Source organism: Protopterus annectens, chromosome 16.part0, assembly GCF_019279795.1.
Source record: "Protopterus annectens isolate FY-2018-M chromosome 16.part0, PAN1.0, whole genome shotgun sequence".
NCBI lineage: Eukaryota > Metazoa > Chordata > Ceratodontiformes > Protopteridae > Protopterus > Protopterus annectens.
Window position 1 is genome coordinate 401,175,230 of NC_056750.1, and position 26,309 is coordinate 401,201,538.

The following is a 26,309-nucleotide window of genomic DNA, read 5'->3' on the forward strand; positions in this document are numbered from 1 at the left end:
ACTTGACCAGGTCAAGGCATTTGACAAAAGTCCAGACTGAGACATTCAATCAACAATTTCATATGTGGCCAAAAACAGCTATATCACCAAATGGTTAGACCAGTGTATGACGTACATGGCATCTCAGTATGTTGAAATGTGTGACATGACATATATCTTAGGTCCAGTGATTAATTTAGTATATCAGGTGTGTCTGCTAGGCTCTTTCCTGATCATTAGTTAAGTGATGGACATCACAGATAACATACAAGTGCTGTGTCCAAACAGCTGCCTGAAGGACTGCAGCTTGTGTTCAATCACTGACTCCAACTGTGATGATATGTCTTTCGGCTTTTCCCGGTTAGGGGTTGCCACAGCGGAACTCTGGTCCACTAATGACTGGTAGTTGATTTTTATGCGCCGAGTTACCAGCCCTGATGCACAACCTTCAATGAGGGTATGCCCATTCACGCATGTCTCCACGCAGAAGACGCTCTAGCTGAGAATCGAATCGGACAGAGTCTTACTGTGAGGCGACAATGCTACCGCAGCACCACCACCGCGCATCTGACTCCAACCGTGATGTTAGTATAATACTGACAGCATCAACACATACCAGAGACTGCTGCCACAGCCATGACATCTGCATTGATGAGACACATGGAGGGATTTATTGAATCAAGAAATAGACACACCACCCAAGTATAATGTGAACATCGCACCCTATAATCAGATCAGTAGGTATATAAGCTGTGTCCTGGGATAGAGGATAAGTGGTACATCCAACAGCATGTGGTCACAGTGCTAACTATTTCCTTGAATGTAAAAGAACTACTGGGTATATGTGATGGACATGCACATCAGAGGCCACAATAACTTCATGGTTCCCAGCTTTCATCACACCAATAACTGTGTATAATGCACCCTTCCTCATGCACCTCCCTAAACAGCTTCCGGTCTACCACCTTTGTGACAGTATGCTGTCACACAGCTTATTGGCCATACATAAGTATGGTTTCTGGGGAATATATATTTTTGTCTGATGGTGCAGAACACTAATAGGTTCATAAGTGCTTAATAGGCTAATGACCACAAGGGCCTTTTTAAGCCTAGCCATGCAACCTAAATCTCTGACAAGTTCTGATGCCTATGATAAGTGTAAGTTGGGGCTTGGGAGATGAAACATTGACTAGCAGGGGCCTGGATGATGAAACATTTACAGGTTGCCTGTGTCCATTACAGCCATAGGTGCCAAACCAGGGATGAATTTCCAATTTCCCATACAACTGTCCAAATTGCACCTGAACTGCGTTAGGGAGGAACTTTGCTTCATATGGATGGGGAGCATGTTCCAGAGACAGAGTAGCCTCTGGGGTACATACCTGTCCCTCCAGCAGGTACTATTTATATCACAGGCAAAGTTTAAGTGATTAGAATGGGTAATTCTACTGGTGGTTGTTTTGTGGATATGCAGGAAGTCCATCTGAGTGGGTTCTGACAATGCACTGTATGCCAGGCATAGATGTTCCCTCAAAAGCCTGTAGGAGACAGAATACAGGAATAAGGCCTTCAGGTGGTCTGCATAGGACATTTTATGTATGCCCTGTATTCTATTAGTGAGGAACCCCTGTAGACGTTCCTATTGTTGGATATGCCTGGTGAAGTACATACTGTAGGGGGCATTGTACTTAATGATTGTTCAACTGTAATTTGCATTCATCAGACCTACGACTTCCTTGGACTTAGATGCCATACATTTGTTTATAAGTTGCACAACATAGAATAATTTCCTCAGAACTGTAGACACATGATGGTCAAAGGTCTAGATTACTGTCTATCTATGTTCCTAAGTCCCTGACTACTGGGTCAATGGCAAGGGGGTGCATTGTCAATATGATAGTTAACAGGGGTGGATAACTTCCAAAAGTATACTATTGTGCATTTTTTGGCATTTAGTTTTATTCCATGGCTCTGACACCAGTTGCTTGTCTGTGTCAGTGCCTCCTGGAGAACATTTGTGTCTGTGTGGGATTCAATGACAGCTCCTAATTTGCAAATTTAGTCAGGCAGAGACCACTGACATTAGCCTTGACTTCAGAGAAGTGAATGCCAAAAAGAAGCAGTCCAAGGACCATTCCCTGAGGGACTCCACTTTGACTGGCCTCTTTGTAGAGGTGGACTCCCTAATTCTAAATTCCTAGGTCCTGTCTGTTAGCCAGCTGGCTATCCACCAGGCAAAATATGTGTTTGTACCTAAACTACTGAGTTTGTCAACAATGTCCACCTGGGGTATTGTGTCAAATGCCTTGGCCATGTCAACATAGACAATGTGAACCATTTTGCCCTCATCCATCTCTTTGGTGACCTTCTCAAAGAAGTCCATTGGGTTGAGTAGGAATGACCTGCCATCGATGAAACCAAACTGGGTTGGGTCCAGTACCTGGAGGTTTACTATATCAATATTGATCATTTCCATGATAATTCTTTCCATGCCTTTACATATAAGACCTGTGAGACTTATGGTTCTGTATTTTCTAGGGTGTGTAGATGGTACACCTTTGTGCAGAGGGATGAATGTTGCTGTTCTCCATTCATGAGGCAAGAAGCACATTTGCAGGCAACAATTAAATGGCAACTCCAAATGGCCTAATATGCCATGTTTCATGCTATTTAGAAGGCATGCTGGGATACTGTCTGGGCCGATTGATGCAGTGTTCTTGGCCTTAGAAAGCTGTTACACCAGATGCATGTATATTCACCTTATGCACATATTGCATACATACGTGTTTGACAACATTAATGGCACATATATCATTCATGACAGTGTGGATTTTGCCATAGATGTATGCCATGCACACAAGGCAACTAGCCTGTATTGTCCATACTGTCACATACAGGTATAGCAGTGTCACTCGTAACACCTCCTACAGATATTACAGTACTAGGACAGTGTGCGTGTTTACACTCACAGAGTGTGGATGTATCATAATAATTGTCAAGTGTGTTTGTGCAGACTCATCTATCAGTCCAAATCACATATGTTATGCCACAGGCATGGGATTAGTGGTGGTATTATTCTGATATTGTCCATAACTGTGGTTGGTTCTTATTATGCTTGCCATGATCCTTTACCTGTGTCCAGCTTAGTGGAGACCTCTGCTGACAGTACACACATATTTAGCTATAACAGTTTGTACAGCTAACCAGTATGCACCCTACCCCAACTGTATGTCAGATCCCCGGTAGATGTCCTCTGCATTATTCATGCAAGGATATTTATCTCACACACACATCCTACCCACTGATAAGTCACCTTGTGTGACAGTCACATAATACACATTTTCACAGTGCAGTCCCTACTTTTACCATATAAATATGTGCTTGGTGCTGCTGCTACAACCATCTTACATTGACATGCCCTCCTCTGCTGTACATACAAGGGTTTCACATTTAGTCTTTTCCTGTGTTCATTTGTACAATTCATCTGTGTATCTCTATTTAATACACACACTTCCCTTGAGTGATTATTTTAAATGACAGTCCCATATCCTTTAGAGATCATTGACATAACTTTGGTACAGCATGCCAGGAATGAGATATTGCAATAATCTGCATTGTAGGTACACTGTCCTGTACTGTGTTTGGGCCATATACTTCACTTTCATACCTCTCAACTGTCCATATACTCCCAGGATGTCCGGTAGTTTTCCTTATCAAATATGTGGTTTTCTGCTTTATCACCGGCATGATCTCTGGACTGATGTGACTCAGTAATACATATATTTGAATGCAGAGGTCTCAGCTGTCCTGATCTATGCAGAGCCTGCAGTTTTTGTGTCATGTTTTTGATCTTTTCCTCATAACATTTTTTTCCCTGGGAAATCATTGGCATGCGATTGCAGAGTGCAGTCAGAAACTGATGACTGACATTTGAGTTTTAAACTTCATGCTCTTCAGAAAGTTCATGTTAATGTACAACCTAAATACTGTATCAACTTCCTATGTTTGGAAATGCAATATTAAACATCTGTCCCTATTTCTGGCCCTTTGTCCCCCTACTGTTATGGATTTGTCCTCATTTCTCACTCTAAGAGTTTGAGCATGTTACATTCTAACAAATTTCTATGTGACATCTGTGGTCAAATATGTCCCTATTACTGGTAATTTGTCCTCTTATTAAGTCTGCTTCTGTGCAGATGTGTTGCAAAATGACAGCCATTTGTAAAGCCCTGGTGATCACTGTGACATTCTGTGCAAATATGCACATTGTACCTGCTTCTTCTTTACACAGAATTGCTATCCTCATTTGAGTGAAAAGGTTTCATGGCCAGCAACACTGTTGCAAGCTGTGAAACCTAGCTGAAGCATGCCATGCCTTATTAATATGCATTGTGGGATGTCGCTCCTTGAGCACTGTCGCACTAAGACATACACTTCAAGTAGGCTCTGTGCGCAGCCTGCATGGAGTTTATTGAATCCCAGGGCACTTCCTTTTAAGCTTGTTAGCTGATTGTTGGGCAGTAAAGGTAGTATTATGTGGATATAAGATGATATCTATGAAACTGATAACCTCAGTGGATATTGCAAAATATTAAAGATGCTGTCAGATCCAATTGGAAAGTTTTGCACTGTACTGGCATAAGACCAAAATCTGTATATATATAAAAAACAGAGGCAATTCAGAATGCTCAAATCAAGTCTGGTATCCCACATGTGGGTGTGTAGATGGTACACCTTTTCGTGGTGACAGGACTAACAAGAAACAGAGTACAACAAATTTGTCCAGATAAAATCACTTTAGTTGGCAGATCTAGGAGAGCCTCTATCTCTGATATCCTCCCTGTGGGAGGAATAAAGTTGCCTTGTTGAAGTTTCAAGTACTTTAGTCAGTTAAGCAGATAAATGATGAGTGTTCTTGTTCTAATGCTGTTGCCATGTTGGTGAATAGAATTGTGAAAGTGAATCATTTATGGGTATTGTGGGAGAGAAAAGTCCAAATTGTGAAACTTGAAAGGGCATCTGAAGCAGTGAAACAGGAATGCATGGCAGACCTGGAAATAACCATTGGAAAGAATGTGGATTTTAAAATTTGATATAAGTACAGAGTTAAATATGCTTTCAGAAAATACTTTAAAATCAATGAGTTTATTTGGCACACTAGAGAGCTGTCTGTATGAGTTTACCTTTTTCTGGTTACTGGGTGGTACCAGTGGATTAGAAACTGCTGAAAAATTAATACAAATCCGAAACTTTCAGTCTTCTTTTTTTCATATAGTTGCACTTAAAGAAGTGAACTCTCCTCAAATTTTTCCTTCATATGGCTTGTATGAAGCTGTGAATGGTAAAAAAACTTCACAATATAAAACAAAGGCTACCTGTGTTCAACATCAATCGTGTTATCACAGGCTCTTTGAATACTGTGCAGAACTATTTTAATGATATCTTTAATAGAGTACGTTAATTCACTGACAGGCATAGGAAGCTTATAAATATAATATCACGTATAAATAACACTTGATAAGTGCTACTGATTCATATTCCCAAGAAAGTACTTGTAGCACTCAGAAGTAAAGCAAAGCAGGAAATGAAAAGAATGGAATGCCTAGATGTCATAAAGAAGGAAGCTGAGCTGAAGAAATGGATGAATAATATCATCACTGTTGTACACAAAGACAAGATTTGCAGAGAATATTACTCAATGCTTACAGCTGAAGATGTGGTCTGAAGAATGCAAAAAATATATATTTTTTCAGTATTACATATAAAACAGGGTTTCTAGAACATAAAGCTAGATGAACCACATTCCTGTCAGTACAATTAATAAGGCACTAGGAAGGTATAATTTCTTTAGATTTCCATTTATATTTTGTAAGCATCATAGATGTTCCAAAGTGCTGCTACCTAATAACTGACTGGAAGGTGTAGTAGCATTGTATTAGACACTAGAAAAGCAAGGTAAGATAATGACACAACTGCTGAAGAGATTACAATGGCATAATTTCAAGAAGAATAATAGCATGTGTATAATCACAGTGACAATTCAGAAATACATAGGTCATGTTCTAATATTGGGGGGAATCTGAACACTGAACCAGAAAAATATCTAAGCAACTGCTCAAATGTGAAGGCTAAAATATATGCATTTATGATACTAAGAATGCTCCAACATCATGCAAAGTTTGAGACAACTGTGCCTCTATGAAAACTATTACAGCAACACAATAGAATATATAGCCATGAGCAAAAATTTAAGTTTTGAAATGATGAAAAATATAATAAAAGATGGTCCAACATTAAAATACTATGTTGTGAGCAAACCAACTATGTAATAGGTTGATGCCAGTATGTACTGTACACAAGCTGTGATACTGGAAGAGAATAATCCAGCTACTTATGTGCCAGAAGCATTTATAGAAGCACAAAAGAAATATTAGCAGATAGAAAAGAAAAATTAACAGTGTATGTATATGAGAAACTCTATGAATATGTCTATGATATGGAAGTTGAGATGGAAAAAGACCAAAAACTTTGCAAAGGTTTTTCATAAGTCCTTGAACAAGACACCACTGGCATTACAGGTTACTTCATCTACAGATGTATGATCTGCAAGAAATATATAAACAAGGCAAGGAAGTACACATATAAGATATGGTGATACAGCATATTTATCAAAGTGTCATGAAGAGCTGCAAGAACAAAACCTACAGATTCTTTTTGTAATGGTACAGTTATCAGTTACAAATTAAAACATTTAAACAATTTCAGTGGTGTACTTACCCCTGACATGGAAATACAGCTATTCAGCACATCACAATAAATGGGTGGTCTAAGCAAAAATAAGAAGTTATGTACTCACCATAATGTTCCATCTGAGTGGGTAGACTTCATTTGTCTGCAACCTGTGGGATTCGGATCCGAGCCAGCAACTTTTACAAAGCTTAGATCCGAGCTCCTAGCTCCTCCCCTTACCCATAATCCCCTGCCAACCCTGACTGACCTCAGATCAAGTTTGCCAGCAACCACAAAAGCAGGTAAATAACTACCTTCTCGGAGAGGTACACCACTATAGAACATAAAACACCTCTGAAGGTCAGGGGGATGGAGGGGGGAATGATTGCAGACAAATGAAGTCTACCCACTCAGATGGAACGTTATGGTGAGTACATAACTTCTTAATCGGAAGTGGTTAACTTCATTTGGTCTGCAACCTGTGGGACAGAGTTCCCAGCTACCTAAACCTTGGGTGGCCTTCATGGAAGGATATTCCGGAGCACTGCAGAGCCAAAATAAGTTCTCCCTCTGGAGATAATGTCCAGCTTATAATGATTGATAAAGGTATGAGATGAAGCCCGTGGCTGCTGAACAGATATCATCGAAGGACACTCTGGATTTGAAGGCGGCAGATGTAGCCATGGACTGAGTTCAGTGGGCACGAACTCCCTGAGGTGCGGGCCTGCCGGAATTTTGATAAGACGTGATGATACATTGTGAAATCCATTTCGATAAGGTAACTTTCGAAACTGGTTTACCTAGATTAAATTTGGCAAAGGAGAGGAACAACTGGTCGGACTGCCTATGATCAGATGTTCTATGAATGTAAAACCTAAGTTGTCTATGCACGTCCAAAGAATGCAATTTGTACTCTCTTTGTTTTGATAGTTAGGAAAGAATACCGGCAAATTGATAGATTGGTTAATATTCGTCTCAGAAACTACCTTCGGAAGGAATGAGGGATTGGTCCTAAGGTAAACCCTATCCCTGTGAAAGGCTAAGTACGGGAGTTTTACAGAAAGAGCTTGCAATTCAGATACCCTCCTAGCTGAAGTAATAGCCATTAGGAGGGCTGTTTTCCATGACAAGTATTTGAGGTCTACAGACGCCGCCGGTTCGAAGGGCGGTGCCGTCAAGGCTTGTAATACCAAGGTCAAATCCCATGGAGGAACTGGTTCCTTTACTGGAGGTCTAAGTAGAAAAGTGCCCTTTAGTAATGTTTTGCACAATTTTGTAGTAATCAAAGGGCCCATTTCACTACCTACGTGATAATGAGAGATAGCTGCTAATTGCACCTTCACCGTAGAGCAGCTAGCTCCCTCATTAAAAAGTCCTGAAAGAAAATCCAGCACCGCAGGCAAGGGGGCTGTAAAGGGATCCAAATTATGGCGTTCTGCCCAGATAGAGAAATGCTTCCATTTACTACCATAGACCTTCCTAGTAGAGGGCTTGTGCGCTGCTACTAGGATAGTTTTAACCGGAGATGAGATACCGGGAGTCCTAGCTACAAGTGGAACTGGAGCACCCAAGCCATAAGCTTGAGGTTGACCAGGTCAGGGACTGGGAGCCCCAGGGGGTGGGAAATCAGATCCAGGAGGGGATCCAGAATCCAGGGCGGATTCACTCGATGAGACCAGAGGTAAGGGAACCAAGCTTGGCGAGGCCAGAATGGGGCAATGAGGATCATCTTGCTCCCCAACCGACTGGCTTTCTGAATGAGTTTCAGCATCAGGGGAAGAGGAGGGTAGGCATAAAGAAGACCGGGTGGCCAAGCATGCACCAAAGCGTCCCTCGGAGCTTCCCCGGCAGGGGGAATGAGAGCGAAGTAATTGTTGCATTTCGTGTTTGAGGGTGACGCGAAGAGATCGCAACAGGGCTGTCCCCAGACTGCAGAAATTTGACTTGTTACTTGGGGATTGAGGGACCACTCGTAAGGAGACAGGATGGTGCGACTCAGTCTGTTCGCCAGGATGTTGGTCCGTCCCTGAATGTGCGTTGCAATGAGAAAGCGGTTGGTGGAGATCGCCCATTCCCACACTCTCATGGCTTCTCGACAGAGTGGTTAAGACCTGGTTCCCCCTTGCTTGTTGATATACCATAACACAGACATGCTGTCTGACTGGATCGCAATTGTTCCTGCAGATAGAAGGCTCTGAAGTGCTTGCAAAGACAACAGCACTGCCCTCATCTCTAGAACATTTATGTGCAATAAGGTCTCTGAATCGTTCCACGTGCCTTGGACCATCCTGCTCGAATAATGCCCCCCCCCAAGATGAGAGGCGTCCGTGGTCACCGTGGCGAGAGGGGGGGCCATGGCAAAGGGGCGTCCCGCCTGGAGGTCCGGCGATTGAAGCCACCAAACGAGAGTCCTCTTGCAGGCCCTGCTGAGGGAAATGGGGTGATTCAACTGGTACTGATGAAGGGACCATTGCACTTGTAGAGTCCACTGTAATATCCTCATGTTCAGACGCGCCATGGGAAGAAGATTGATTGCAGCTGCCATGGAGCCTAGGGCCCTCAGGACCAATCCCGCAGGAAGTTTCAAAGACTGGAAAATGGCCCGCACACGTGCCCTCAGTGTGAATAAACGGTTGGGAGTTAGGAAGACTAGCTGCCTGTTGGTGACCAGTCTGGCCCCGATAAAATCTATCACCTGAGTCGGGGTAAGAGAGGACTTGTCCGAGTTTATAGTGATCCCTAGTTGTGGAGCAAGGTTGAGGAAGTAGTCCCTGGCTAAGCAAAGTAGATGCCTTGTCGGAGCGGTGAGGAGCCAGTTGTCCAGGTACGGGAAAACCTGCATTCCCTGGAGTGTCAGGTGGGCCGCTATCACTGCTAATACCTTGGTGAACACCCTGGGGGCTGAGGTGAGACCAAAGGGGAGAACCCTGAATTGGTAATGACTGGCTCCCAGCCAGAAGCAGAGAAACCTCCTGGATCGTTCGTCCATCAATATGTGGTAGTACACATCCTTGAGGTCTATCGAGCATATCCAGTCGTTCTCCCGCAAGAGGGGGAGAATAGATTGAAGAGTGACCATCCGGAACTTTTCTTTGGTTACTGACAGATTTAGTACGAAAAGATCGAGGATGGGCCTTAGGTCCCCCGTCTTTTTTGGCACTAAAAAGAACCTGGAGTAGTAACACGATCCAGACTGGCCTGGGGGGACGTGCTGGATGGCCCCTTTTACTAAAAGCAGCCGGATTTCCACAGCTGCTGCCTCCCTCTGATTGGGTGGAATATCGGGGAGGTGCCCGGGGGTGTCTGGGATGTAGGAAAAGGGAATTTTGTATCCTCTGGATATTATATGAAGCACCCAGTGGTCTGTTGTAATGGACTCCCAAGCTGCCAGGTGCTTCGAGAAATGCCCCCCGACTGCCTCCAGAGTGGAGCAGTCGGGCAAGCCTTCAGGGCTGCTGTGGGCCGATCAGAGAAGGCTTCTCTGGACCCAAAATTCTTCGGGCCCCCTCTGCCTCTAGGGCAGCGTCCACCCTGTCCTCCTCTGCCGCGGAAAGACTGGGAGTCCAGAGCGGACTGGGATTGTTGCGACTTTCGGAACCACATCTTCTTCTGACCCTTTTGGTTCTTGGAGAAGGACCTCTGGGGAGCAGAGAAGCGGACTCCGATGGCAGACAACGTCTTCCCGTCCTTTTCGCTCTGGACCAAAGTCTCGTGAACTGTCTTGCCAAAAAGGGCAGAACCATCGAAAGGGGCGTTCGCAAAGGACACCTTGAAGGGCTCCGCGAAATCACAATGTCGGAGCCAGGCCTGGCACCTCATAACTAGGCCTGCTCCGCTGGCTCTAGCAGCTCCCTCCGTAGCATGGGATAAAAGCCGCATAGAGGTGTTGGATATAGACCTAAGAGTGGCCATGCGGGTGGAGTACAACTGTTTGTCCTCTCCCGACATGGACTCCGGGGGCGATGCAGCATACTCTTTAATAAGGTCCCGCTGCAACCGAATCACGTGTGCCATGTAGTTCAGGGACCTTACAGAGAAGGTCGCTGAACTAAAGACCCACTTCCCGAGACGGTCCATCGAGCGAGACTCCTTGCTCGGGGGATGGACCGAGTGACTCTCTTGGGCTAACTTCCCTCTTGGTGGCTGCCGCCACCAACATGGCATCTACAGGGGGGTCCCTTGCTCCAATGGGACTTGCCGGTCGGGGGGCTCAGGATTCTATCGGGACGTTTGGGGACTGGCTCCACAGTGTCCAGCTCCTTCCACACCCCAGTGGTAATAAGGTCCACTAAGGGGTCGGCCGGAGGGGACACCCAAGAGGTAGATGGGCCTGCTTCGAATGCCTCGAGGAACATGGATTCATCCGAGGAAGCCTTGGGGGCAGACCCCCCCTTATCCTAAGCATTTCCATGATGTCTCTGAAGGAGACATCCTCAGGGGGGTGACCTTGGGGAGCCTTCCCCCACATCCAAATCCGTGTCTTCTGTCAAGGACTCGGGGAAGTCCACGTGCCTCCTCTTACACTTCCGCTTGTGAGGAACATCCTCGGGGGGACTGTCAGAGGACGACTCACCAGCAACGTCTTGTTCCAATGGAACGACCTGAGACATCAAAGCAGGCTGTCCCTGTGGCCGAGCAACGGAAGCCTGACCCAAATGTGAGGGAGTGCGGGATGGAGCCATAGCAGGCAGCGGGGGCATGGATGCACTCAACAGAGCCCTCTCCACCACATCGAAGGCCGAGGGAGAGCCACTCTCTCTGGGATCCAAGAGCCGACCCTCACTCGGATCCGATGGATGGATCGGAGCCGGCGCCGAGACCATCGGATCCGAAGGGCCAGTGTGCTCCAACCTGGACGGAGCCGAAGGCACACTAAACCCCTCAGATCCGAAGCTCAGAGCACGGCTCCAAGAGCTCGGATCTGACAAGGATGGATCCGGTAAGCTCAAAGGAAGAGTTGGAGCCGAAGTACCAGATACTGTCGGCGCTGACCCACCCCCGGCTCCGAGTGCTCCGAACCGGGGAAGCGGGTCGGAGAAGGAGCTATCGGGGCAAAAAAAGGTGTTGAGCTCCCCCCCGGAGGGGGGGAGGGGAGGCAGGAGCACTCCCATCTGCATTTGGGCCTGGATGAACCTTCGCATCACCCGGTCCAAATCAGCTTCAGACAGGCTACGCGTCGATCTCAACGAGGCCACCGAGGCTGGCCGGGACTGCCGCCTCGATGACCTCGACAGAAATCGGGCTTCCTCCTCCTTGGGTCCTGGTGAGAAGCATGAAGACTGGAGCTGAGAAGGAGGAGACCTAGACCTGGAGGACCTGGAGGGAGAAGCCTGCTTAGCCGGCGGGGCCGAAGCGGAGGCCTCGGCTTGCCGCTTGTGGTGCTTTTCCCTCCGTTTTTCTTTCCTAGCCTCCCTCGCCTCCGGCGCTGAAGCGGGAGATTGAGTCCCGGCCGGGGGGAGAGAGGCAGGAGTGGCCGCCACCGAAGCCTGGGAGGAGGCCACAGAAGCACCGGAGGCCGAAGCCGAATCCGGAGGCAAGAGTCCCGCCAGGATCAGCTTCGACCTCCGGTCCTTCAGTGCCCTAGGGTTGAACACCGCACAGACAGAACATCCAGAGGAAAGGTGTTCAACCCCAAGGCACAGAACACACCGAGTGTGGCCATCCACTGGGGAGAGCTTATGGCCACACTCGGTGCACTTGGAGAAAATTGGTTTTGGGGCCTCAGACATTTTAAGGAAAACACACTCGCTAGGCCCCAAACACACAACACACCGACTACGTACCAGCGAAGGGGAGGGAGGGTAAATTTAACTAAAATTTGACTAAAAAAATCTAGCTATAAGAGTTTAAACAAAGGGAAACCTAACCATAACACTCTCGTACACTAAAGGAGATAGAAAAAAAAGTTTTAAATTTCTCACGTTAGTCAAAAAACCCTGCAAACTAGGAGCTCAAAATCCAGCTGCTGATCAGAAGCGTGGCAAACTAGATCTAAGGTCAGTCAGGGTTGGCAGGGGATTATGGGTAAGGGGAGAAGCTAGGAGCTCGGATCTAAGCTTTGTAAAAGTTGCCAGCTCGGATCCGAATCCCGCAGGTTGCAGACCAAATGAAGTTAACCACTTCAGATTCACTGTTTTCTTCTGCAGCAGAAATAAACTGAGTAGAAGGCTTGATGTTCAAAACTGAGAAAAACTGCACGGGTGGATACAATTCAAATCTAGGAACAGTAAAGTGCAAAAACAAAACAAGAGATAATAACTTTGACAAGGAACGTCAATTCAGATTAAGCAAGTTGTGCAAATCTCAGTCATCTGCAATGCACTTATCTCAACTATTTGTAGGAAGAAATGACAGCATACCCAGTTCCAGACTATCTGTGGAGTTGAGTGGGTACATGTTTCATCCTTTTCAGACAAGCAATGCATCTCATATTTAGATTATTATTCCAAGTTCCCTGAAATAATCAAACTGTTATACACAAGTGCATGTGTTATCTAATGCATTAACATTTATATTCTTGAGACAGCAGATACCTGATGTTCTCATGTCTGGCACTGATCTTCAATACACAAGTCATAAATTCAGAAGACTTACTTATGAGTGGGAATCCAGACACATACTCTTAAGTCTACACTATCCTCAATCTAATGGACAAGTGAAAAGAACTATTTAAACAGTGAACAATCTAACAAGAAAAATAACACAAGTTATAACTATCATCCTGAGATGCTGTAACACAGGAATACTCCTCTGCAGGCACACTTTTGCCCACCAGTCCAACTGAAGACTGGCAGAAGCTTGAAAAGCTGATTGCCTACTTCAACCGCATTACTGATACCTGAAAAATCAAGATAAGTAAAATAAATGCTAGAAAGAAATTAGCTCAAATAGAAATGCTACTATAACAGACTGCCAATTGTACAGACTGGAAATAAAGTAAGAATGCAAAAGTCACAAAAAAGTCCATAGCCTGAAGATGACCTAATTGGCAAAACAGCTAACTCAAGATCTTATGTAATTCATGGAAAAATAAGCACACAAATTCTTGTATATCCATACAACACAAATAAGTAAAAAATGATGTCAAAGATACAAGACGAAGAGAAAGCAGAAGTGCCATAACCAGTGCTTTCACAAGAAAATAAGAGACATTAATTGTAACAGTCAAGATTTCCACACAAAAACTCCTGGTTATATCTCAAAATGAAGCTGCTGCTTGTGCAGCAAAACCTGTCCCAAAGCAATACCAATATCCAGTATAAACTGTCTTTTTAAATTCTTCAGAAATAGTAGAACTTTGAAGAAACCTTAAATATATATGACTGTTCCAGAGTTAAAATGAGTCTAACCAAAGAAAATATTAATTTACTGAAATGTGCTTTGAACACGTAAAGAAATATTCACTGATATAAACAGCCAATGTGGGTATACGGTGTTAAGACTAATGTGCTAGTTAAAGACATTTTCATGTCATGTAGTAGAAAAACAATTTACAGAAATCAGCTGAATATATATCTCATGGAGCCATACCCTTCAATCTGCCAAACATGTCTGTGTGGTAATGCCTCAAACGTTCTGCAGACCTGTTTTAGTTTGTACACTTACAGTAGTACAGTAGCTTCAATACTTTAGACATAAACTTTTGAAAGATTAGAAATAAGTGTTAATGCCAGCCACCAACCCCTGCTGAGTAGCTCAAAGAGAAGAAGCCCTTAATATGGGAACTGAAAGTGATGGGGAGAGGGAAGACTGGAAATAAGCAACTATGCAGTACCAATCCGGAGGTTACCCAAGCTTGTGATGGCAGCCCGTGTCACTGCAAGCAAAGGAGGACTCAAGTATATGTACTGCCCCACTATCTATGCACTCATGCATAAGCAGGGGAGCACTAGTAATCCCTGCACTACTAGGGGCTGGGTTACGGTGAAACATAGAAACATCCTAAATAATGTGAAAATTTTGCTGAGGGCTGCATCAAGACATTCCCTGCCCAAGGACAAGCATGATAGCTCACCCTTGACCCCAGTCTGAGTGAGAAGGTAGGGGTGCAAGCCACACTTACTTAGGTGAGAGATGAAGATGTGTGCTCTTGCAGGTGATAGCCTCCTTTGTACAGCTCATTCCATACAGTACTAGGTATATTCCTAGTACCTGGATAAAATGGGCTGAGTCACATGAAGGGAAGGCTTGAAGGTCAGCAGGTATGGGCCAAAAGCATACAGACAAAAAAGTGTTACTGCTTTTCTCAGAAATAGGAATAATCTTTGTTTTTCTCACAATGGAATCTATAATCCTGAAAGGTTTTAATGAAAAAGAAGTTATGTACTCACAATAACGTTCCATCTGAGTAGGTAACTTCATTTGTCTGCAACCTGTGGATATCGGATCCGACTCGGATCTGAGCCGGCAGCTTTCCAAGCTAATAGATCCAAACTCCAAGCTCCTACCCCTACCCATAATGCCCTGCCATCTCCCTCTAACCCTCAGATTGAGTTTGCCAAAGGACAATAAGGAATTCCATAACCTAGGAGTGGTTCCAAACTGTTTCAATGACATCCATGAAAGGAAGCTATATCCTGACTCTTAGATAATGAAATAAGGGTGAGGGGGATGGAGGGCAGGTCGGTTGCAAACAAATTAAATTACCTACTCAGATGGAATGTCATGGTGAGTACATAACTTCTTTATCTGAATTAGTTAACTTCATTTGCTCTGCAACCTGTGGGACAGAGTCCCCAGCTACCAACAACTTGGGAGGCCCTTATGGAAGGATATTCCGGAGCACTGCTGAGCCAAATGATGCACGTCCTCTGGAGATCAAATCCAATTTGTAGTGTGTAATAAAGGTATGACAGGAAGCCCAAGTAACTGTTGAGCAAATGTCATCCAAGGAAACCTTTGACCAGAAGGCAGCAGAAGAGGCCATGGATCGGGTAGAATGGGCTCGTACTCTCAGGGGCTCAGGACGACCAGAGCTTTTGTAAGCTAGGAGAATGCACTGTGAAATCCATCCAGCTAAGGTTACCTTAGTAACTGGCTTGCCCAGACAAGATTTTGCAAAGGAAACAAAAAGTTGGTCATATGAGTGGGAATGGCGGGTTGATCCGAAGCAAAAGCCTGGGGCCTTGAATCCCTCTCCACAATGTCGAATGCCAAGGGGAAACTGCTTTCCCTTGGATCCGAAAGCATTCCCCTCGGATCCGACATGCAGATCGGCGCCGAAGGTGACCCGACCGGATCTGAAAGGGTAGTGTGCCCCGACCTTGATGGAGCCGAAGGTCCACAAGCCCTCTCGGATCTGACGTTCAGCTCACGGCCCCGAAAGCTTGGATCTGAAAATGGATCTGACAGACATGAGGGTACAGTCGGCACCGAAGTAAAAAGCACTGTCGGCGCTGACCCTACCCCGGCTCCGAAGCTAGTTGGATCCGATAGCTCCGAGCCCCGAAAGCGGGTCGGAGAAGGAGCGATGGGGGCGAAAAAGGTGTTGAGCTCCCCCCCAGCAGGGGGGGGGGGAGGCAAGAGCACTCCCATCTGCATCTGGGCCTGAAGAAATTGGCGCATCATCCGGTCCATATAAGCGTCTGACAAGCTTCTGGTGGATCTAGATGAGACCACCGAAGCTGGCCGGGAAGGCCGCCTGGATGACCTCGAAGGCAACCAGGTCTCCTCCTCCGGCTCCGGGGAGAATCGTGGAGAACAGAGCTGAGAGGGGGAAGGCCCGGAGACCTTAAGGGGAGAGGCGAGCTTTTTAGATGGCGGTGCCAAACAGGTGTATTCGGACTGCCTTTTATGGCTCCAGTGCCTCTCTTTCTCTATCTTTTCTCTCTTTTTTCTGCTTTCCCTTTCCTCCTGGGCCAAGGTGGGAGGGTGAGTCCCGGCCAGGGGATCAGGAGCGACAGGTGGGGCAGCCGGCGCCACCGAGGTGGAAGAAGCAGAGTCTGGGGGCAAAAGGCCCACCAGAATGAGCATCGACCTCCTATCCTTCAAAGCCCTGCGGTTGAAGGCTGCACAGATGGTACAGCCCGAAGAAAGGTGGTCAACCCCCAGGCAAAGGACACACCGAGTGTGACCATCTGCTGGAGACAGCTTATGGCCACACTCGGTACATTTTGAGAAAATGGCTTTAGGGCCTTCAGCCATTGTAAAAGGATAAAGAAAAGTAGGCCCACAAGCACACACCTTCACACACGCAGAGGGGGGAGGGGAATAAAACTAACTTAACTAAAAATTCAAGAGAACTACCCAACAAAGACTACAAAATATAGGGGGAGTTCACACACACCAAGAAAAGGAAAAATCTGACAGAAAAGAAGTTTTTAAAGACTGACTTACAGTACTATTGCTCGGAGCTCATTCTAGAGAAGCTTATGGAAGCCGCAGCAAATGAGATCTGAGGGTTAGAGGGAGATGGTAGGGCATTATGGGTAGGGGAGGAGCTTGGAGCTCGGATCTATTAGCTTGGAAAGCTGCCGGCTCTGATCGGAGTCGGATCCGATACCCACAGCTTGCAGAGCAAATGAAGTTAACTACTTCAGATCACAGATTTTAAATATGCTACTTTTACAGTATCTTACATGTAAGCAAGAACACAATATTATTAGCCTGTATACTGTTCATAGGATCACTGGATCATAGGAGGTTACTAGGTGAATGGCCCCAAGGCATTTACAAGCCTAGCCAAGTTCATAGAAATTCCCTAACCCATATTCCTAAGGGTGTCTAGTTCAAGCAGACACTAAAATCAGCACCTATTGCCCCTGTTCAAGATGGACACAGGTGGAACCCCCCCCCCCGGGTGATAAGGCCAATGAGGGGCTTTGTTTAACATGAATAGGAAGCTTGTTCCAAAGGTGGGACAACCTCTGTGAGACAAATCTTTCTCTCCAGCAAGTTCTGTTGATGTCACATACCAGGTTAAGGTCCTTTGAGGTTGTGACCCGTGTGCTATTTGACTTGCGAATGTGCAGCATTTCCATTAAACCTGGGTCAGAGATTGCTCTATATGCAAGGCACAGGTTACCTCTGAGTAGTCTGTCTGACACAGAGTAAAGTGACAATGATTTCAGTCTGTCTGCATAAGATAGATCTTGAAGATCCTGAATTTTCTTTGTAAGGAACCTTTGTGGTCTCTCCAATTACTGCAAGTGTTTGGAAAGGAACATACCAAAGGGAGAGTTGTACTCTATTACTGGCCTAATGAGGGAAGAGTACAGGAGGAGTTATAACCTTTTTTTCTGGAGGCAATGCCCTTACTTATGAGATGAGCAAAATAAAATGCCCTTCTTACCACTGTGGAGACATGGTGATCGAAGTTAAGATTGCTGTCGACTTATGTGCCCAGATCTCTCACCACTGACTGAGTGCTTAGCGTATTGCTATTGATGTGGTAGTTTATAGGAACATCACCCTTCCCAAAGGGGATGAAAATGCATTTTTTCTATTAAGTTTAAGACCATGACTTTGGCATCAGTCATTAGTCTGTGCAAGACCTTCTTGAAGGATGTTGACATCTTTAGGGGCTTCAATGATCGTTCCCAGTTTGCAGTCATCAGCAAACATTGTCAGCCACAGTCCTTTAGTTTTAGCCTGTACTTTGGAGAAGTAGGTTCTGAATAATAGGGGTCCCAGAACCTAGCCCTGTGGAACACCACTGATTACGGGTCTGCTGGAGGAGGTGGAGTCCCCTATTTTGACTGTATGAGTTCTAACAGTTTGCCAGTTTGCAACCCACCTGCTAATATATGGGTTGATACTCAGCATACCCAATGATGCTTGAGTGGGGGATTCTGTCAAAGGCCTTGGCTAAGTCTAGGTAGGCCATATGCACAGATTTGCCCTCATCTAGGGCTTCGGTGACTGTCTCGAACTCCACAAAGTTTAACAGGCATGATTTCCCCTTGACAAAGTGTTTGGAGATTTCCTACATCTTTGTTAATAAGGTCCATGATGATTCATTCCATGGCCTTGCAGATAAGGTGCATAAGGCTAATGGGTCTATAGATACTGGGGTCCATGGATGCACCCCCTTTGTGCAAAGGGATGATGGTAGTTTTTCTCCGTTCTTCTGGGATGAAACCAGTGCTTAGGCTGTGATTGAAAATGGTGTCCAATGGTGATGTTAATTCCAGTTAACCCATGCAGAACACAGCCCGGGATGTTGTTAAAGACTTAATTTATTAGGTCAAGTTTCAGTAACATCTGCACTTAACAGAAAATAATACAACAGAATGTTAGCCTTAAGGCAATGTGACACCATTACAACTGGTAGGCATGATTCAATTTTTGAACAAATGTGGGATCCAAGACTTTTAATGTAAAAGTGGATTTGTAGAACATTGTGTCCAAATGGCCAATACTATGACTACAGATTCTGAGTCTCAGGCACTAGCCCAGCTTTGAGTTTAATCCATATTTGAACATTCAGTTTAGTTCTGTTGCCAAAACATTATCTTGTGTGTCAACCAAGCAGTTCTTTTGTTTTTGCTGATAGTAGCTTGTCCATCTCATCTCCAATATCATCAACCATTTGCTGAATCTGGAAAAAAAGAAACAGAATCTAAAAACCAGGTTTGTATCTTTATAGATATATAAACATATACATGATTAAAGATGTCCATATCATATTATTGTACGATGTAAATAGCGAATGCTATTTCATCGTACCGATAATATCGAAACAACAAAATAAACAAACGGAACAGCAAATTTTTTCCCAGGGAAAAAATTCACTGCTCCGTAAAAAAAATAAAAAAAACTTAAACACAAATTTAAGTGGGGGGCTTTGCCCCCACACCCTCTCTACTTAAATATACCAACTCCAAGATCGCACCATGGTGGAGGAAATGGCAAAGTCCCAAAGACGGCCCACCAAATTTTTTCCCTGGGAAAAAATTCGATGTTCCGTGATTTCGCTACTTTGCCATTTCGACAGTATCGGATCGACTAAATAGCATTTGCTATTTAGTCCATTCGATAGCGTCATATAGATCCTGATTAAAGATATGGAGAACATACTTCCACAATCTTTCCTTGAATTATCCTTCAAAAACAGTTAGTTGTAAACCTGCTTAAGTCTTTTTAAAAAGCTCTCAAGTCTGTATTCCTAACTACCTCTAGTAACTTATTCCAAACTCCTGCAAATCAACTAGGGAACCACTTCTGCATATGTCATTTTTCCTCCTCCTGCTTCATAATATTCTCCCCTTCTCAAAACTACTTAATTTACTGCAGTCTAAAGAGAAAATGACATTTAGAAATAGTCAGCAAGTCACCTCTCAGTGTTTTATAAATCAAGAAGGATTTCCTTTCTTTTTTAACTGTCTTGGTAAGCAAATTATCCATTTCTTAAATCAAACTTCTCTAAGGACTGCTGCACTCTTAACAAAACATCGTCATTACATCTGTTATACAGGCTCTAAATGAGGATAAAGTACTGTAAGGTCAGCCTATTTACTGTTGTGATCTTGACCTTAAAAGTGTCATCAGAGACAGAGAGAGAGAAACGGAGATGCACACATGTATGTATATATTTATCTAATCTATACTTATACACACACATGTACATATATATGTATGTATATACACACACACACACACACACACACACACACACACACACACACACACACACACACACACACACACACACACCTGCATGCAAATACATAAAGACCAAGTTTAGCATGGAATAACGTTTTTGAATAGCTCAGCTTTGCAAAATTATAATGTGAGGATTCACCATCATTACTAGCAAAGGGACTGTAGATAAAGTGGATATACTGTAACCTGCTGAAATCTGGAAATTAGAAACATGACCTTTTGGTGATGCATTTGTGAATATACACAGACTATACAGCTCACTGAACATGAGGAAAGCAAACACAGGCAAAGTAAATCGCAGCCACTTAGGTTTTATTTCTAGGGAATGTACCCTAAACTCTCCAACTTCATTACTGTAACTTTGACATCATCATTGTCTTAAGGCAGTGGCACAGCAACTAATATGAGTAAACTGGAATGAGGACATTGAAAATATACCAAGGGTATACAAGGATGTAAAAAATTAAGTTATTATGAAAGATTAATATTTCTGAACTTATGCAGTGCCTTGAATGATATTTAAGAGGAGACCTTATTCAGGTCTAAAGGGCATTTAGAGACAACTACCTCTGGGAAAGTCTTGGGTTATCAAATAGTAGTGGAAAAACATTGGACAACATACTTCAGGAGACTAGGAATGAGATATATATGAACTGGTCCTCTAGAAAGTAGATTTTGCTATAATAAAGTACTAAATTATGTTAAAGCAAGCAAGTTTAGGTGGTTTTAAGTGCAATTTGGACACTTTTTATGGGGAAGGCTGTTTTGATACATTGGTAGACTAGGCATTATTACACTAGAATGAAGTATTTATATACATGTAATTATAGCCTAATTCACTATCCAAACATCCCTAAGCAAATGACTATTCACAAGGTCTAAAATATGAAATACCAGTATTCTAAAATTAGTACAATTCATTGTTGTTGTGTCTTTCGGCTTTTCCTGGTTAGGGGTCGCCACAGCGGAACTCTGGTCCGCTAATGATTGGCAGTAGATTTTTACGTGCCGAGTTGCCAGCTCTGACGCACAACCTTCAACGAAGGTATGCCCATTCACGCATGTCTCCACACAGAAGACGTTCTAGCTAAGAATCGAACAGGACAACGTCGTACTGTGAGGCGACAACGCTACCGCAGTACCACCACCGCAGCTTGCTTCTTAAATAATGTCCCCAGTGTAAATGCTTCTTTTTCATACTAGACAATAGTATTGGAAATTGGACAGTTCTGTTCTGTTTTGGGAGCAGTGCTGTACTGAGTAGTAGCAAGTGCAATCTACTGGTTCAGAAAATACACGGAGAAAGGTGGATGTTTAAGAATACCATTTTACTTGGCAAAACATTAGAGAACTGAAGACATTTACATATTTTACTGTTGTAAAATGGAAATTTGTGTTTGTGGCAGGAATTTACATGGTATGTTAGTGGTTAAATACTAGATAAATTAAAATGATGTACTTACCATAATGCTAGATCCATGTTGTCTTCTTCCAGCTATCTCAACTGATGGGTATACTGGATCCAGTCTGATCCAAAGATGGCAGAATTCAGACTTTTGGATCCAAGGCTCAGGTTCCTATCCTTAACTCATAATCCCTCTCTAACCTGATAATTCCTCAGATTGAGTTTGCTTGCCTATACAAATAAACCTACCCATGTCATCCTAGCAAAACAAAAAGCCGGAAATTACAGTAGAACAGTTGAAAACTGTAAACAAGACAAGGCTTCAGACAGGTCCAGTTGTCAACCAGGAGCCAAGACAGTGACAATTTGGTAAGGACATGGCAGGACGGAAAGTTGAGATGGGTGAAAGAATAAAGTATGGGCCTTGCATTATGGTAGGAATATAACTTTTGTATCCAATTATATTTTTTCCATCCATATCAGTGTCGGGGAAAAATTCCCTAACTACTTTAAACAACTGGAAGGATATTCTGGAGTCAAACTATGCCTGAGACCTGGACTGCAAATTCCAGCTTGTAGTGGGAAAAAATGTGTGCACCATGGACCATGTGGCTGCAGCACAAATACAATTAATAGGAACTTTAGAAAAGAAGGCTGCAAAAGTTGCAAAAGCCCTTGTAGAGTGGGCTTTAGGTTTGTGATGTATAGACAATCCCTTGACTTTATAAACAAAAATAATACAACTGGACAATCACTAACATAGTTTGACCTTGGAAACACCATCTCCCAATTTAGCCTTAGAAAAAGAGAGAAAAAGTTGGTCAGTTTTTCTGATATCCTTGGTACTGTGCAAACAGATCTGTATTTGATGATGTACAGCCAGTAAAATACAAGGTATAGTCCCCTTTGCTCGAGAAATTAAGAAAGAAGACTAGTAAATTGCCATCCTGATTCAAGGCAGAATAAGGACTGATCTGAAGTGAAACCATATCTTTGTGGAACACCAGATATGTACATTTACTTGACAGACCCTGAAGTTCTGAAATCCTCCTTGATGCAGTTACTGCAACCAGAAAAAAAAGATGTTTTCCAAGGAATAAATAAATAAATTTCAGTCCCACAGTAGCAGCAGGTTCAACGGGAGTGGGGGCTTAGTCAAGGCTTGGAGTAAGACAGTAATTTCCCAAGATGGTACAGGGTACTTAAAGAAGGTTATAGGCAAAATGTTTCTGACAAAAAGGCCTTAGATAGCTTCAATGAAGCTAGAGGAGCGTGGTCTTTACCCACCTGAAAATTGAGAACAGCTGACAGTTGAAGCATGGTGGAGTAGCACCTAACTGAAACAAACTTGCCAAAAAAATCCAAAATTGATGGAAATGAAAAAACATCCAGACCCCTGGTGGAGGCCCATATAGAAAATCTCTTCCACTTGCTTCTATATACTTTTGTAGTAGAAGACTTTTGAGAGGATGATGACAGCATGTGGAGGACAGAGGAGGAAAGCCTAGGATTTCTAGCCATCGCTGGAAGTAGAAAATCAAGCGGTTAGCTTCAGGGCTTTGATGTCCAAGTGAGACTTGCCAGCTGGATGTGAAATTAAGTCTGGAAGAGTGTCCAGTACCCAGGGAGGGTACACCAAGTGAAGCCATAGAAAAGGAAACCATACCTGTCAAAGCCAGAAGGGGGTGATGAGAATCACCTTCGCCTTGCACCACAGCACTTTCTGAAGGAACTTGTTTGTCAGGAAAGTGGGAAGATACGTATACAGGAGACCCTCGGGGCAAGTGTGGACTACAACACCCCTCAGTGACTCTCTCTCCTGAATTGTAAACCAATGTGTACATAAATCCACTATCTTGAGCTGCCAATATTAACTTTTCTTCTTTTGGTTTAAATTTACCTCTCCTTAACCATTCCTGCATTTGATCCTGATCAACATGAGGTTGTTCTAAGAGTTTCCTATGCTTGCAACTAAATTTATGCATTTTCCATGTTTCTTGCCCCTCATCTGATTCTTCACCTTATGTTCTTTCTTTTGTTTTTTGTTTTTTTTTTTGTTTGTTTTTTGGAACATTCAGTTGCTACCTGATTTTTATCTACGTCTGGTTTGATTTCCATTCCCACTTTACTGTATGCTTCTGCTAAACTAAGCAGAGAAGTCATCTTAGTCTTATTCTCTTCATGTTTCAAAACTTTCACTATATTTGGGTCTTGTGAGGTCAGCAGTTATGTATGCAGTCCCACAGTCACAGATCTATATTTCGAGGAGGCTCATACCTCCTTCAGAATGGGGAGTATATAGTCCTGGTACGCATTGATTTTTATAAATCATTTGATGAGCATGAAGCATCCTTCTTGTTTTCCTGTCCAAACTATCCAACACCTACCTTTTGGGGCCAATCAATCATCCAAAACTGTACATCAGGGCAGCAAGAGAAAACTGGTTTACAGCTTGGACTTTGTTCCTAAATGTCAATGCTGTTTTAAGTATTAATTTAAGCCGTCTAAAATATCCCTTAAGGAGTTTTATTCCCATTTGTTCATGTTTTGTTGTTGCTCCTTCATCAATTTCCAAATATTTATATACTCCCTCTTGCTCAAGTTCTTTTATATCACATTCCTGTCCCAAACTGATGTTTTCTTAGTGCTGCAGCTTTCTTGCTTTAAAGGTTGCTTTTGCACATTTATCAAGACCAAATGACATTCTTATATCATCTGAAAAAGTTATGACCACTTGCAGCTGTGCTTTAGTGTCTCATTTGATGAGCTATACAGTTTTAAATCATCTACAAAAAGCAGATGAAAAGTCTTTACACTTTGTTGTTTTCTGGGAGCCAAATTATAGCCATGACCTAATCTGTTAACTAGACAACTTAATGGACCAAGGGCAAGAAAAAAAGAGTAGTGGTGAAAGAGTCACCCTGGAATATCGCCCTTTGAATTTTTATCCCTGGAATAATAATTTGCCTTTTATCATGGCATAACTGCAGAGTGGTTTGCCACTGTTTCATAGTCTCTGTAATGTAATCGATCAGTGCAGGGTGTATCTTATACACTTTTAAGCACTCCTTTATCCATGAATGAGGGATACTGTCAAATGCTTTTGTATAGTCTATCCATGCCATACTTAGATTCTTCTCCTTTCTATAATTTTCTATTATGACTTTATTTATCAAATGATCCTTTGTTCCATATGACTTTCTTTTATTATCTTTTTGTTCTATTGCCATGATAGAGTTTTCTTCTAAATGACTATAAACTCTGCCGACATCAATTCCAGTGTATAATTTATACTTCATCGGAAGGCAAGTTATTGTTCTATAATTTTTTAGGACAGCTTGCAGGTTCGCTCTTAAGTAGGAGTATTGTTTTTCCTGTTATTAGCCAGGCAGATGTCTGTTCAGGTTGTGCATATAAATAGTTCTTATTCATGGTTAAATCTTCATGTAAAGATATTACTACTTTTAACCAGAAGTTAGGTACTGCATCTGGGCCAGGGGGTTTCCATTTAGGGGCTTTTCTTAACTTTGTTTCAATCTCTCTGACCATTACTTCATCCCACTGCATATCCTGTACATTTGAACTTCTTATTCTTTCTTTTACTTCTTCTATCCGTTTAGCATCTCTGTTATGTTCCACAGGGTCTTAATATTTCTCCAGAATGAATCCATTTCTTCTTTGTTGGTTGTGTTTCGATTCTTTTTGCCTTGTTTCCCAATTCTATATAAAACATTTTTGGGTCATCAATAAATTGCTTATTTTGTACTTTTCCTTTATATTTATCTGCATATCTTTTATTTTTTTCTGCCTATGCTGATATTTTTAGTTTATTATTTGTGATAATGCATGATAGATCCTGATCTCTTCTGGTACTGTGAGTTGCTTTTATTACGTCTGTCTCTGAGTATTTTTATTGATCTGCTCCTTCATCTATACTCTTCTAACAGTGACATTTCTTGTGCCAATTGCTTTATAGTTTTTTCTACTTGATACTTTCATGATGGCATTCGATTTCTCCCCTTCTTTTCCCTTACTACCTTGTAATTTTGTGGTAAGACTTTACCGGTTATTAATTTAGCTGTACAGTAATATATCCTATTTACTTCTGTTATAGCGCATGAATTTCTGTGGACAGTCCTGATTACTGTGTTCATTTGTTTTATCAAACTTCCAACTTTTTGGGTTTTATTGACTTTCTTTCACTGATCTTAATATATCTGCCCAGCTCTATTAAATCAACCAACTCTTCCCTTAGGTAATTTTCCTCTAAACTGAGGGCATATTCTTTGTTCTCCATTTCCTGTGGGCATTCTATAGGTAGTTCCACATTATCTTCAGTTTTATCCTGTGTCATACATTGCTCTTTCATATGGGAACTCACTGGCCTATCACCCCACAACACTGTGTCAGAATTGCCACAATTTCCTGCTCCTCCCCTTGCTGTGCAACTCCCACTGGACATTTGCACTGGTTTCCTACGAAAGGCTCCAAAGTGTCTTCATCTGGCAACTGATCACATTTTCTACTTCACTGTTCTTGCCTTAATTTGGAGATCCATTGCTCTATCCTGCTGTGATGTTTTCTGAGTTAGATT

The 26,309-nt window shown here is 43.1% G+C and overlaps 1 protein-coding gene across 2 annotated transcripts in view; it reads right to left on the bottom strand.

Moving 5' to 3' along the window:
- Positions 1-18,866: 18,866 nt before the first annotated feature.
- Positions 18,867-26,309, bottom strand: part of MRRF (mitochondrial ribosome recycling factor) — a 714,694-nt gene continuing 707,251 nt past the window's right edge. For both annotated transcript variants that reach the window (XM_044058273.1, XM_044058272.1), the window contains one exon: positions 18,867-19,246. In XM_044058273.1, coding sequence (XP_043914208.1) covers positions 19,169-19,246 — 78 coding nt within the window. In that variant the 3' untranslated portion in view covers positions 18,867-19,168. The remainder of the gene's footprint in view (positions 19,247-26,309) is intronic.